General features: G+C 32.2%; 2 protein-coding genes across 10 annotated transcripts in view; one reads left to right on the top strand and one right to left on the bottom strand.

Annotated features, from left to right (window-relative positions):
- Positions 1-9,748, bottom strand: part of LOC118194378 (uncharacterized) — a 139,510-nt gene extending 129,762 nt beyond the window's left edge. For 2 of the 7 annotated variants that reach the window (XM_085813515.1, XM_085813514.1), the window contains exons 1-3: positions 9,460-9,747; positions 8,595-8,654; positions 8,441-8,500 (exon numbers count right to left, since the gene is read on the bottom strand). In XM_085813515.1, the coding sequence (XP_085669641.1) occupies positions 8,441-8,500; positions 8,595-8,654; positions 9,460-9,544 (205 nt within the window). In that variant the 5' untranslated portion in view covers positions 9,545-9,747. Of the gene's footprint in view, positions 1-8,440; positions 8,501-8,594; positions 8,655-9,459 lie in introns of all 7 variants that reach the window. The other 5 variants (XM_085813509.1, XM_085813510.1, XM_085813513.1 and 2 more) reach the window with 4 other exon arrangements.
- Positions 9,749-10,183: 435 nt separating this feature from the next.
- The window catches only part of LOC118188176 (uncharacterized), a 155,810-nt gene continuing 150,098 nt past the window's right edge, over positions 10,184-15,895 (top strand). For all 3 annotated transcript variants that reach the window (XM_085813508.1, XM_085813506.1, XM_085813507.1), the window contains exon 1: positions 10,184-10,498. The gene's annotated coding sequence lies outside the window, so the exon portion shown is untranslated. The remainder of the gene's footprint in view (positions 10,499-15,895) is intronic.

Raw genomic sequence — 15,895 nt, 5'->3', positions numbered from 1 at the left:
ATCAAGACCATAATACAGCAGAACTTATAGAAGCTTTTAGATGTGTCAGGAGTGGCAAGAGCCCTGGTTCATATATTTTCCATTAAGATTTCCTGAGGCACTTGGCAGAAATGCACTCTTTATTATTGGAGCTTTACAACTACAGTTGGAAAAAGGCGATCATCATTCCTATACTTAAAAGTAATAAACCTCTGGATAATTTAAATAGCTTTTGGCCCATTTCTTTAACTAGCAGTTTATTTAAGGTCATGGAAAAAATAATTATACCTCGTCTAAGTTGGTTTCTCTCTAATAACCTTATTTCTCCAATTCAGACCGGATTTAGAAAATGGATGTCCACAAACCAACAAGTTATCTTCCCGAGTCAGTCCATAAAGGATGCTCTCGATCAGAGATATTCCGTTTTGGCTGTGTTTGTGGACTTTGAGGCTGCTTTTGATAAAGTCTGACGACTCAAATGTATCCAGAAATTATAAAACCTGGATGTGTGCAGTATGGATCAGAAGTTTCTGCGCCACTCGCTTTGGTGATTCTGTGTCCAACTTCAAACAAAGTGAGATTGGCTTCCCACAGGGCACGATGATCAGCCCTAAATACCTTTATTGATGACCTACAGAGCATCTTTACTTCTGATGGATTGGCTAACGCTGGCCTTTTTGCAGACGATCTTGCTATTTTGTGCTACGCAACTGAAGATGATTAATCCAAGCTAAACACTGTCCCGAATAAGACTCGAATAAGTCTAAGAATAAGACTCTCGAGAGGCTAGAGAGCTGGAGTTAGAAGAAAAGACTTACTAGACTTCCAAATATTTCTTTATGGCGTGAATACGATTGTAACGAAGTACATAATCTAAAGGCTTAGAAGGACTTCATTCAATGAATCCAGGAAAACAATATAATGTCATTAATGACAAGGCTTACGAATTGTTAACTCATATCAATCCACTGGAGTTTATGGCTCCCGATGTCAGATTGGACTTTGAATGAGAGGAAAAACAACCTATGCACAATTGCTCTTCAAGACATCGCTTTGCAAACCCTTACAACTTACTATTCTGTTGGTGAATGGCCTCAAAATTTACACTGATGGCTCCCTTTTAGATTTCACAAAGGGTGCTTGTTTCTTCTGTCATCTGTCATCTGTTTTCCTTGTACCTACATTTGGCTCTCGTACAGATTTGACGATTTTGATGATGAAGTTGAGGCCATCCGTTTAGCCCTTCAAAAGCTTTCTGCCCATCTCTTTCCTTTTGATAAGGCTGTAATTTTATCGGACTCGTTCTGCTCTTCAGGCCTCAGCAAGTAACCTAGGAAAACAAAGTGCTTGTGTCCAGAGCTGCAGGGAGCTATTGAGCAGAATTCAGACAAAGGTTGCTTTCCAGTGGGTGCCATCACATTATGGCCTTTGAGGAAATGAGATGGCAGACCTTTCGGCAAAAAAATGGGACAGATAACTCTCCAAAGGTTTTCCAAAGACCTATATCTTCACTCTGCTAAACTTGAAATCAATAGGATTTATAAACAATTCTTTAATAATGCTGCTGTTAGTGCTACTGAATAAGTCACAGAGGCTGCTATTAAAAACTGACTCGTGTCTTGGACTCTCTTTGTCTTACTACTGTGGCCGAGTTTAGACTATTCACTGGACATAATTGCCTTGGCGCCGGTTTGTTTCGTTTTAATCTGACTGCCTCACGTTTATGTGCTTTGTATGATTCTGGACAAGTTATGGATGCTGCTCCTCTGGATGTATGCTCTTTATTTAAGAGTTTAGACCATAGGTGGGGAACCTGCGGCCTCCGCGAGGTTCTTGTGCGGCCCTTTGCGACCTAGTACAAAATGGTAGAGTTCGTTTCAAGCAACTATTGTACATCAACACCATGACAGTTACGTGAAAAATCCCACCAAAGACAGTCATATTGTAACATGACGTCAGAATACTAGTCTGAAACGGACTCTAACACGCATGAGCGAGGCTCTGGCCCACAGCTAGCAGCGCCAACTACCTTGTCTAAGAAGTAAACAAAACTTGGTTTCAGATCTCCCATTTGAGTGTCACACCTTGCTTTGGCTTCTCTGACTCGCATCTCTCAACGCTTCCCCATTGCGATCTTCAGCTAACTGTAGTTAACAGTGCGTGCTTATAACAGGTACACGGTTTTATTGTATTTCTAGAAAGTACACACTTTGTTAAAGATATTATGTGATATTCGTTTTTTTATCCATCATGTCAAATAGTAAGAGAAGAAAATTAGGTGATGAAAACAAAACATTTAATGTAGAATGGGAGTTAGATTTTTTCTTTACTGCTGAGAAAGATAAAATGATGTGTTTATTGTGCAATACAGTTTTAAATACTTTAAAAAAAGCGAATGCAAATAAACACTATTTGACTCATAAAGAACATAAATATTTCACTTTAGAAGGTGAATCACGAAAAGCTGCACTTCAAAAGTTGAAAAATGAGAAGCATCATCAGCAGGCATCTTTTAGTGCCTTTGTAAATCAAAATTCCGCTGCAGTTGCTGTTACGTATAAAATAGCACATATGCTTAAAAAAAGGGGCAAACCATTTAGTGACATTTAAATAATTAAAGAATGTATTGTTGAAGCAGTGAGTATGTTAGATCCAAGAAATGTCGACAAATACAAACAATTACCTCTTTCAAGAAGAACTGTAACAGATCGACAGCACGAATTAGCGCAAAATGTAACAGAGCAACTTCATGCAATTATACAAAATGAAGATGTTTATTTTTCAATTGCTTTAGATGAAAGCACTGATAAAACAGATTCGGCACAAGTTTTATATTTTATTCGTGCTATAACTAAAGATTTTAATAAATAAAAAGGATCCCATAGAAATCTGGAAAAATGCTGTTGAATATCCATGCCTTCGAGAACATGCTCGCCGTTTATTTTCCTGCTTCAGAAGTACCTACTGTTGTGCGAGACAACATTTTCTCTCAAGTCAAAAATAAAAACAAAATTTAAGAATGCAAATTACAGATGCACATTTAGAGGATCAATTAAAGCTGTGTGTTACGAAGCTTGATCCAAATATACAATTACTGTCAAACAAAAAACAAAGCCAAATAAGTCACTAAGTGAATAAAAAAATATTTTTTATTGTATTTTTTTATAACATTTTTATATTATTTTATATGTATATTATATTTTAAATTTTGTAGTATTATATTTTATTTTTTCTATATAATGCAATAAATTGTTAAATCTATAGAAAAACTATAATAATTTCACAAAAGTCACTTTCTTAGGTCAATCAGCTTATGCGGCCTCTCTTATTGCTGCCTAATTTAAATGTGGCCTCTAATGGTAAAAAGGTTCCCCACCTCTGGTTTAGACTGTATTGTCAAGACGTATTAAAGAGCTCATTGTCTAATGACCTGATGGTCATGGCCAGGCGTTTTATAAAAAATAAAATCAATTGTTATGTGTAAAAGTAACATGTGTTGGCTTCTCGGTAACGTGTTATTTATATTGAAAGTTAGATTTATCAAGTAAAAGTAAGGTGCATTCTCAATTGTTTGAGTCACTGTATCCAGAATCGTCTGGTGATAAAAATTTTTGGTTGATCTTTGGATTACAGTAATTTGGCGACCAACTCTGCTACACCAACACTCTATTTTTTTTCGCCACCATTTTGTCTTCACGAAGTAAAGACATGTTTCTTTTCTTTTTATTTACTGAACACTTTTTCCAACAATCTACTAGCCGAATTACACTTATGCTAGAAATTTTATGGAACAAAACTGCTTAATCATGACAAATATTAACTGCAAAATTGGGAAAAAAAAACAATCGCAAACTCCTTGCACATTTTTCAGAATAGCACATACACATTAAACCATTTACACGTCGACTTATTTTTACTTAAAAAAAAACATCCCAGAATTGCACAAAAATGGCATTGCACACACTCTTAGTTTTATCCATCTACACTGCTATTTTCTCATAAATTACAAAAATTTGCAAGAAAATGCAAAAAAATTCTGTGAATCTTTAAACTCGGTAAAAAGCAAATAAATGAAATTACCTGATCGCGAAAAGGTATATACCCTTTCCAAGGATGAACATTTCTACGTATAAAATAAATAAAATATCCAAAAACTTTTACCTATAAATTATCTATTATATTATAAATGTCACCAACGAATTCATACCGCAAACATTACAAATACTTAGTGTCAAATATTTAAATTACTTCCATGCACGTTTACTTTATCTGAAACGTATACCAAATTCCTACAAACATAAAATTCACAAAATAACTATCATTTAATTAAAATATCACTAAACCATGTACACGTCGACTTATTTTTACTTAGAAAAACTTCGCAGAATTGCACAAAAATGGCATTGCGCACACTCTTCACTATATCCATGTACACTGCTTTTTTTCTCATAAATTAGAAAAATTTCATGAAAATGCATGAAAATACTCAACGTATTCTACTCAAATGTATTCCAAAACACTACAAACATATAACTCACAAAATCATGATCATTAAATTAAAAAACACTACTTAAAATATAAATAAGCACATACATTAAATTAATAAAAATTAGATTACAATCCTAATTACTTTAAACTAAATCATTGCTAACAACAATTTTCCAATAATATCATATTAATTTATTTACTCCTTACATTTAGAACAATGCATAAAAATAATATCCTCAAAGGATTAAAAATACTAACTTAACTAATCTTCAGAATCTTCATTACGTGGCATGCACACTTCCACTATTTCACACAACACACAATGAAGCTTAATACAAAATAATATAGTACTACAGTTTTCCAAATTCCCCCCTTTTCCGATTAAAGAACTGTAATTCGTCCATTAATGTCACATGACATATCTTATGATCTCTCATTTCCCTCACATAAGATAATGCGTAATCAGAACTAAGTACTTCTCACATTATTACCAAAGTCCTAGGTAGTAACCTTTATCGCCTCCAAAATGTCGGCGAACTACCAGTTACCATATTCCAAAGATCAGACAAATTTTCTATCTGGGTCTGCTATTTTTAAAAAGGACAATTAATCAGCAACCAATTTAAAAAAAAAAAAAAAAAAAAAAAAAAACTATGACTGTTCAGTATGCTGTACTAATAATTCAGTACAAAGGGATCTGAATGTACGCTTACAAGAGGACTAACAGGAAAAACTAAGCAATATCATTGAGAAATGAATTTGCAAAAAGATAGTTGTTTGTTTTCAGACAGCTCACTTTTTGCTAATTCATTTAGAAGGAGAAGGAATCTATAAAACAGGACAACAGTCAAACAAACTTATTTGAAAAAATTTCAAGCACTGATAATAATGATTTCAAAACAGAAACTTACTAAATACAATTTATTTAATAATGAGTTTGACTCGAATTTGCTTGCAGTATTATATACAAGTTTTTCGGCACTTAGAAAGTGGATGTTCGGCAGAAAAAGAGAAAATAGTTGCCAACTTTGGCACCATGAAACAAAAATCACTACTGCAACCACACGATGGTGTTAAGTTTTAAGAATGCCTATATGCAGCAGTTTTAAAAGTGTAGTTTTTTTTTTTTTTTTTTTTTTTTTAAACAGAGTTTATAATTTGATCATGGTTCTATGGAATCTACTAATCAATGAAAGTGACACCATTAGTTTCTTACAAGTATGCATTATATTACTGAGTAATTGTCAGTGTTTCAATTTGCACATTCTGGAGTTCATACACTAAATATCAAGCCTGTATGGAATTTTCGATATGGCAGAAGGAACACATGGATACCGAAAGGCACCATTTGAATTTGCGCTTAGTGAAGTGCATTTAGAGGCAGAAAGTTGTAACACAGGGTAAAAAACCCTCCAAAGCTACAGCCAAACATTTTCCACCCGAAATAAAAGAAAAAATAATAGTATCAAATTACTGCTGAAGTTAGTCAATCATTCTCTAACATATATATAAAGTTTTTTTCTCCCTTTCATATAGAGTAACATGAAAAAAATCACTGCATACTATTTTACAATTTCAGCTCAATAATCCAACATAACCAAACCTTGAATATTCAGAATTATTGAAATTTAAATGCACAGTGCACAACATAAAATGGTGCTTATAAATTTTCTCAGAGACTGAAGTTTAGCAAGATCTCACAAAACTTGTAACAACAATTTAGCTAAATATATGGCTCTTTGTTCAGTTAAATAATCAACAAATACAAGTTACAGATATAACATAAAAGAGGAGTAAAATAAAATCGGATCGGAAATCTTAAAATTTACGTGGAAATAACCCTTTTTTGATGAACAAGAGAAATTTCCATTACAGAAAATGCTGAAAATGGCTACCATTGACATCAATGTAATACTCTGCTCGATTTATCAAAGATGCATATATAGCAGCAATAGGATTTTCAGTATTCTGCTGCAGTTTTTCTACTGTCTGTCACCTGACCTTTCAATCTGACCCACAGGTAAAAATCACAGGAGAAGAGATCAAGCGATCAAGTTGGCGAGGAGATTGCACTGCCTTTGCTGATTATCATCTCCTTAACCAAACATTTCATGCACTCGTGACAAGGTGGTCATGGCAGTGTGCGATGTTGATCGAGATTATACAATGGCTCTTCAAAATACTGAAGGGGATTTTTCTGATGCATAATAGTGCAGGTTATGCTAGTACACATACCACAACAGGCTGAACCTGGCATCATCTGCAGAAATGAAAAACTGAGGAATCATAAAGACTACAACAATTCAAAAAAGGAACAATGCTATTCTCACCATAAGATAGCTTGGATTGACATCTCATCATTTCGTAACTGGTTTCTTTGTTTCAGTCGTCGAATGATTGCTCAGAATACATATCTCCTTATTACACCAGGCAGGTATACAGACCATAACATACTTGACCTGAACTTAACCGACATAAAGGTTAACACTTATACCTAAATACAACAAGCAGTCTTCAGCTTTTGAATCAAGGCATTATTGCAAGCAACTTGCAAGAGCTGCAATTCCCGCTGTTGAAAAGGTGACGGAAATGCCCACTTGGAGTGAGCTTGATGCGACAAAAGCTATTGTCACACTCTGGAAATCCAAGTCATCACAACACATATAAAACTGTTTTAGCAGAGCCCCGAGACATGAAGCTGCTAATCCTGTTAATGAGTTTAGACTACGGCACTTCTAGGTCACCACACAAATGGAAAAGTCTACAAGACATTGTGAATCCTGATGTTAGTTTATGAGGAGTTTGTTAATGCAAACGACGATGTTGTTTTATGTGTGCTCTATTGGAATTCCATGTATAAGCTGTTGTATGCGAGGTACAAAAAATGTCACCAACAGATAATGAGAAGAATATCATTTGGGCCCCCTTCCATTGAACACTGAAGAAAGTTTTGCTGTAACCTACAAACTGACCACTGATTTTAGAAGCCATGAGTGATGCGACAAAAGCTATTGTCACACTCTGGAAATCTAGGTCATCACAACACATATAAAACTGTTTTAGCAGAGCCCCGAGACATGAAGCTGCTAATCCTGTTAATGAGTTTAGACTACGGCATTTCTAGGTCACCACACAAATGGAAAAGTCTACAAGACATTGTGAATCCTGGTGTTAGTTTATGAGGAGTTTGTTAATGCAAATGACGATGTTGTTTTATGTGTGCTCTAGTGGAATTCCATGTATAAGCTGTTGTATGCGAGGTACAAAAAATGTCACCAACAGATAATGAGAAGAATATCATTTGGGCCACCTGCCATTGGACACTGTAGAAAGTTTTGCTGTAACCTACAAACTGACCACCGATTTTAGAAGCCATGAGTGCAGTTACCAGGTGCTTTTGTTCTGTCTGTGACAGCACAATATACAGGAATTTTTTCTCACAAAATGATCTGTGAGTGTATTTTTTCAAGTTACAGTAATTAATGTAGTACTGTAGTGCTTTCTACGATGACATACATAATACATTGTAGTAATTATGTAACTATGTACTATAAATAGACAATGTGTTAAAAAAAAATCAGAAATAAAATGTAGTTCACAGTTAACATCAGCTTTCGATTTTTCAGATTTTTGTAATGAGGGTCTACTGTATGTTATTTGATTTGGTGACATTCATTGAATAACCATGAAAGAGAAGCCCAAAACATACAAAATGTACTTACAGTGCACAGAAATGGAATTTAAAATACTGAAAATACTAAATGCAATATACATTATATTTGAGCTTTAATATCTTAAAAAATCAACTTGTACTGACAAAAGAATTAAACCAGGAAAAATTTCGGAATTTATATTCTTGCTTTCAACAATGAGATAACAAATACATAACTAAATAAAAAATATAACAGTACAATATAAAGTTATCATAAACATGATAATCCCACAATTAAAATAGTTAAAGACAGGGTCTTACCTTTTGTTGGAAGCTTCATAATCTCAGAGTTATCACATTCTTCTTTAACTATAGGAGAGGCTTTATGGAGGAAAGAAACATCAAAATAAATCATAAACATGATATCATAAACATGATAATCCCACAATTAAAATAGTTAAAGACAGGGTCTTACCTTTTGTTGGAAGCTTCATAATCTCAGAGTTATCACATTCTTCTTTAACTATAGGAGAGGCTTTATGGAGGAAAGAAACATCAAAATAAATCACAGAAGAATGAACTTACACATGACAAATGCATTAATCAACAAATTAAAATGGTATGCGATTAGTTGAAAATTTCTCCTATGAAACACAAGCATACAAACATGTAACAATACAGAATGTTAATCTTCTCACAACTTTTACCATGGAAATACAGCTTATATAATATTCATTTAATGGGTTTCTGTCAAATTGCCTTCAAATATTCAATAAAATATTGTACAATTCCTTATTTTTCGAGGCAAACATTAAACAGAACAATATATTTATACACTTATCATCCATCATGAAACTTTATCGTAAAGAAACACTGCGTATAAACGATGTAAACAACTCACGATATGCGAAACAAAAATTCATTTTGAAAGACCCGAATTTTTAAAAAATTTAAAAAATAATATTAACCACATCGCTCTTCTGGCTGGTTTCTGCTATAGCAAATCAGATATCGTTTAGTTCATAGTTACAAAAAACAAGGAAAAATTAAAGATGCAAATTGTTTTAGAACGTTGTCCACACATCTCCGCACACCTTCATTATAATATTAAGTGTTTGACCATAAACGCTTCACTTGGAGTGTCCCAGTATTTGTAAAACATAATGTAAGCAATGGAATTCATACAATAAATTTACTTTGATTAATGCACAAAATTAACATGATCGACAGATATAATTGTGTTGCTACGAAGTATTACGATTTTAATGAAAAAAAGATATGAATACTATAAGCGGCATACTAAGGACCATCACTATGCATTCATGAACTTCAGCACTTACAAATTAAATCTTCAGTTCCAAAAAATGAAGTATACGGACTAAATTTCAGCTCCTCGACCATCGCAGTTCTCTCATCTGTCGCCATCTTGTAAGCTTCGTAGCCGTTTTTTCACGAGCTTGGCCATAGGCTTCACTTATTCTCAACCTACAACCTGACGTCAATTGTGAACTGAAAATCCCGTTCTTGGCAAAATCAGCCCTCTGGATATGACATGTAAATTTCTTTGATAAACTTTATGCAAAAAATAGTTTTGCTTCTAATTGCATGTACAGCAGCTTGAAATATAAAGACATTTTACATTGTTTCATCAATCACATCAATTCACATTAGATAGTTTGACATTATCTATTTATTAAAGAGATATTAAGCTTCAGAGTACTTCATGTGAAGGGAAAAAAGTCAGAAATCAAGATATTAAAAGCAAATAACTTAAAATAACAAAGAAAGTTCTTTTACTATACATGAAATGGATGAGAGAAAAAGAAAGACGATATTTTAAATATTTTGTTCGACATTAGGCATATTCATATAAAATTTTCCTTCAATGAAATTGAAAAAAAATTCTTATCATCATATTTATATCAAAATCTGTCTATAAATATAATCTTCAGTTCCAAAAAATCTGTCTATAAATATGTTGGAAATGTAGTTATAAAACAAACCTCTTAAATTACATTGACTGAACCGAATATTTATTTAACTGTAACTGTGGAAGCAATATTTGTGATTTAGACAGGGTACGTCATGTTGAGCACGTAAGTTCATTGCCATCTGATCGATTGATAGAGTTTTACCTCCGAATGTCTCACATGTATCGACTGCAGTTTCATTAGAAAACGTTGCAACAATCAGTTTGTACACTCTTTCTTCAAAGTTGTGTGATCCGTTTTAAAGAAGCTTCACTCATATTACAAGGTTCTTCTTCAGTCATTACGTAAGGTAAATTTTAAGTCTTTGTGGAAGTAGGGAAAGAGACTGTTGTCAAAGCGGTATTTTTTTGCTGTGTTGATGGAAGAAAAAGTGGCTGAAATTAATGAAGTAAATTTATAATTTTTCTTCTTAATTGATGTTTATTTTCTAGTATGGCCAAGCATTAAAAGTACTTTTAATTCTATAGATTTTGAAGATGTTATAGGTTACATGTTATTTATTTATTTGAATGTAAGTTCGATACAAAACTTTGAAATTTAATTTTTTAATTATTTAGTTCGATTTCCATTCTTAAGTGCATCAAATGTATCCAGTAGCCTACTTAAATGTTTTATAAGAAGAATGTTAGTTAAATTTTATATGTCATTTAAATGTCATAAATGTAATTACTTTAAGTTTCCTGTTTTAAATGTTATATATTAATGATAAATTAATATATATTAATATTTAAATATTAAGTTGTTTAAGATGTATAATTCTTAGCTTAATCTATCATGTTAACTGTCTAATAAATTATTTCAATAGGATTGATTTTAATGTTCAGTCAGTGTTTTAGAAGGAATAACTCTATTTTTTTTTTAGGAAAGATGCTGTTATAAAGGCATTGTATTTTTATCACATAGCAAATTTTAGTAAGAAAATGTGGTACTTCCGTACTATAGGGGCCACCAAGTTGAATTACTGATCCTCTGAGATATAATTGGATAAGAACATGTGGAACATATCTCGGTTGATTAGTGATTCAGTCTTGGGGGACACTATGGTTAGAGTAGACTGAAGGGTACCCCTTGCATTATCGTGAAGTTGTTGTTTCGTTTATCTCCAAGTTGTTCTTTCGTTTATCTCCAAGTTGTTGTTTCATTTATGGTAACCTGAGTAGTTGAATACCCTATTATGACATAACGGTTGCATGAATGTGGTAAATTTTGAATTATGGGATTTTTTAAGGGCTTATGGTGTGGGTTCGTTAAGAAGTGCATTGCTTGTTTTGTTGTTTAGACGGTAGAATTTCTGAATGTAGTAAGATTAATTTGAAGTTTCTGTACGATTTGGAATGAAAGGGGAAAAGAGCATTAATTGACTGTTGTGTAAACAAAGGTTTACTTAATAGCCATTTTCCGAACAGTCCCGAACTACAGAGGATATATTTGACTCTTATTTATGTGGCAACGCTGATATACGGATTTGAGTTCAGATAATTTTAGAAAGTTTCTGGATGCTGTTAAAGAATTATGTGTGCCACAGACTGAAGACAAAGAAATTTCTAAATAAGGGAAGTGGATATTTGCTTTGTGTAGTGCTTAGATGCATAAGAGGTTTTTCCTCTTTTATGCTGTTTTGGAACTACTCTTATATGCACCCTCAAGTCACCAAATTAGGCAACAAATTTTTCGCCAAACATTTTTGGCAAGAAACTCCACAGTGCCATATTACTATGTAAATTTTTTGTCTGCATTTCGAACTTTAAGTCAGAAATGTCTCCAAAAATGCTGTTTTCGCACATGCGAAAACCACGTTTTGAACACACAATTTAAGCTAAAAATTCGAAACAAAACCCAAAAATTTAGATAGCAAAAACGTAAAATTTCTAACCAAAGATATTTGACAAGAATCCATGTACACAGCAATATGTTTTAACTTTAAAAAAATCTACGAATTGCACAATCTAGACAATGAATGAATCTACAAACTACGCACATCTCACTTTAATAAATTAACATAACAACAATAAATTTCAAAGAATACCATGTACACAACATTCTGTTTAAACTTTAAAAAAAAAATATCTACGAACTGCACAATCTAGGCAGCGAAAGAATCTACGAGTTACGTACACCTTGTTTTAATAAATTAGCATATCAACAATAAATTTCAAAGATTTTCCATGTACACAGCATTCTGTTTAAACTTTAAAAAAAAATCTACGAATTGCACAATCTAGGCAGTGGAATTTACGAACTACGCACACCTTGCTTTAATACATGAACAAAACAACAATAAATTTCAAAGAATACCATGAGTTTAATCCTAGTATCTTGTGCACAAGGGATTTGGCTACTTTTGGCGACTTTATGATGAGCAGTAAACGGGGACATGTATGATGAGTAGTTAAACGAGCCATTTTGGCGTTGGCGATAATTTTCAAAATCGTGCCAAGGCTGCACCATATACTAGGATTTTACCGATACCATATACACAGCATTTTGTTTAAGCTTAAAAAAAAATCTACGAATTACACAATCTAGCCATTGCGCAAAAATCAGCAAAATAAACTAAAATAAATTACAAACAATTCAAATAACGACAGAAATTGGTTGATCTTTACAATATGGTAACTGGTAGTTTGGCGACATTTTGGAGGCGATAAAGGTTACTACCTGGGACTTTGGTAATAATGTGAGCAGTACTCAGTTCCGATTACGCATTATTTTGTGTGAGGGAAATGAGAGATCATGGGATATGTCATGTGATATTAATGGACGAATTACTGTTCTTTAATCGGAAAAGGGGGGAAATCGGGAAAAAATCTGGAAATTTTGTATTTGGCTTTATTCTGTGTTGTGTGAAACAGTGTTCGTGAATTTTTGGATCCCATGGCCGTAACTAAAGTGAATTCGAAATGGGTATTTATGTATGTATTAATTTAATGTATGTGCTCATTTATATTTTAAGTAGTGTTTTTGAATTTAATTATATTTTAATTAAATGATAGTTATTTTGTGAATTTTATGTTTGTAGGAATTTGGTATACGTTTTAGTAGAAGTAAACGTGCATGGAAATAATTAAAATATTTGACACTAAGTATTTGGAATGTTTGCGGTATGAATTCGTTGGTGACGTGTATAATATAATAAATAATTTAGAGGTAAAAGTTTTTGGATATTTTATTTATTTTATATGTGGAAATGTTCATATTTGGAAAGGGTAAATACTTTTTCGCGATCAGGTAATTTCATATATGTTCTTTTTACTGGGTTTAAAGATTGAGAAAATTGTCATGTATTTTCGTGAAATTTTTCTAATTTATGAGAAAAAAGCAGTGTACATGGATATAGTGAAGAGTGTGCGCAATGCCATTTTTGTGCAATTCTGGGATGTTTTTTTAAGTAAAAATAAGTCGACGTGTACATGGTTTAGTGATATTTTAATTAAATGATAGTTATTTTGTGAATTTTATGTTTGTAGGAATTTGGTACACATTTAAGTTGAAGTAAACGTGCATGGAAATAATTTAAATTTTTGATACTAAGTATTTGTAATGCTTGCGGTATGAATTCATTAGTGATGTGTATAATGTAATAGATGATTTAGAGGTAAAAGTTTTTGGATATTTTATTTATTTATATGTGGAAATGTTCATATTTGGAAAGGGTAAATACTTTTTCGCGATCAGGTAATTTCATATATGTTCTTTTTACCGGGTTTAAAGATTGAGAAAATTGTCATGTATTTTCGTGAAATTTTTCTAATTTATGAGAAAAAAGCAGTGTACATGGATATAGTGAAGAGTGTGCGCAATGCCATTTTTGTGCAATTCTGGGATGTTTTTTTAAGTAAAAATAAGTCGACGTGTACATGGTTTAGTGATATTTTAATTAAATGATAGTTATTTTGTGAATTTTATGTTTGTAGGAATTTGGTACACATTTAAGTTGAAGTAAACGTGCATGGAAATAATTTAAATTTTTGATACTAAGTATTTGTAATGCTTGCGGTATGAATTCATTGGTGATGTGTATAATGTAATAGATGATTTAGAGGTAAAAGTTTTTGGATATTTTATTTATTTATATGTGGAAATGTTCATATTTGGAAAGGGTAAATACTTTTTCGCGATCAGGTAATTTCATATATGTTCTTTTTACCGGGTTTAAAGATTGAGAAAATTGTCATGTATTTTCGTGAAATTTTTCTAATTTATGAGAAAAAAGCACTGTACATGGATATAGTGAAGAGTGTGTGCAATGTCATTTTTGTGCAATTCTGGGATTTTTTTTAAGTAAAAATAAGTCGGCGTGTACCTGGTTTATGTGTATGTGTTATTTTGAAAAACGCGTAAGGAGTATGGTATTGTGCACTTTTTCCCAATTTTGCAGTGAATATTTGTCATGATTAAGCAGTTTTGTTTGATAAAATTTCTAGCGTATGTGTAATTCGGCTAGTAGATTGTTGGAAGAAGTGTTCAGTAGATAAAAAGAAAAGAAACATGTCTTTACTTCGTGAAGACAAAATGGCGGCGGGGAAAAAAATAGAGGGTTGCTGTAGGAGAGTTGGTCGCCAAAAAATCGCCAAGTTACCATAATGTAAAGATCAACCCAGAAATTCATCTAATGAGGTTTATCTCCAATAAGGTAATAATGCCTTTCAAGAGATTTTGCAGCTTTCATAAAAGTGTAAATGAAGCATTCTTTTATTTTTTCTCTTGTGTGTACCTTAATTAAAATTATGTATTTAGAAAATTTTAAAAAAGGAAGAGAGTTTCAGGTTTAGTTCAGCATTTCAATTCTGCAAGCTAACTATTAGTATTTGATATATTGGGAAATTTGTGTTGTTTCATTGCTTTGAGAGCTTCTGTTTAGTACTTTTCTTCAGTAAACAAAGCAGAACAATCCAAATTGGTTGCTTTGTAAGCTTAACAAATATGTATAAATTATCTGCTATCTCATCAATATTGAAATATACCATGACCCATGAGCAATTTTGAAAGCTATGTTCTTACATATTTTTAGAACGCCATTCTGAAATTTGCTCTCTGAAGTTGAATAAGGCAATAAGAATCTTTCAGCTTGTGGAAGGATATTCTTGAATTTAAATTCAGATTGATATAAAACTTTGTAGCTTCAGTGATATTAAAAACATACCGTTGCTTGTGATTTTGGCTGTTATATATAATAAGTATTCCATGAGTTATTATGTTACCACACTTGCATCCATATCTTTGTGTTTTTTTCATGTATCTGCCTGTAATTTTTATCTCAGTATTTATGAATATTATTTTTATATGTTAGTAAGAAAATAATCTAATTGTAATATAATAGGTATTTTATTTAATATACATATTTTAAAAATTGCAATAAATTAAGACAACGAAGCATTGTTTATTTAACAAGAATTTGTAATATATAGCAATTTTATATTTGCACTGTTTTGGGGTGACTTCTGTAGAGGAAAATTTATTAAAATTAATAAAATTATGCTGTTTTATTGTATCAAATGTAGTTATAATCAACACAGATATCAGATCACTTATAATGAATGAAAAAAGTACGTATAATTTCTGCATTTTCTAAGTTTAACACATCACAGATATAAGAAGTAATCATTGTAAAGTGAGAGTTTTTTAGTTTTCTGCTATAAATGTGTAATGACAATGATTTTAACTTATTCCCTTGTAATGTCCATCTGTTATAATAAAAGTAGAAATGGGTTTTTTAACAATCCCAACTGTTGTAGTCATACTTAGGGAACTTTACAAACAATAATCTTTCTGCTATCGAGGTAAT

Source organism: Stegodyphus dumicola, chromosome 3 (assembly GCF_044657685.1).
Source record: "Stegodyphus dumicola isolate Sdum_Otavi_A_Nest chromosome 3, ASM4465768v1".
In the NCBI taxonomy this organism is placed as follows: Eukaryota; Metazoa; Arthropoda; class Arachnida; order Araneae; family Eresidae; genus Stegodyphus; species Stegodyphus dumicola.
This window is presented reverse-complemented; position numbering and strand designations above follow the sequence as displayed.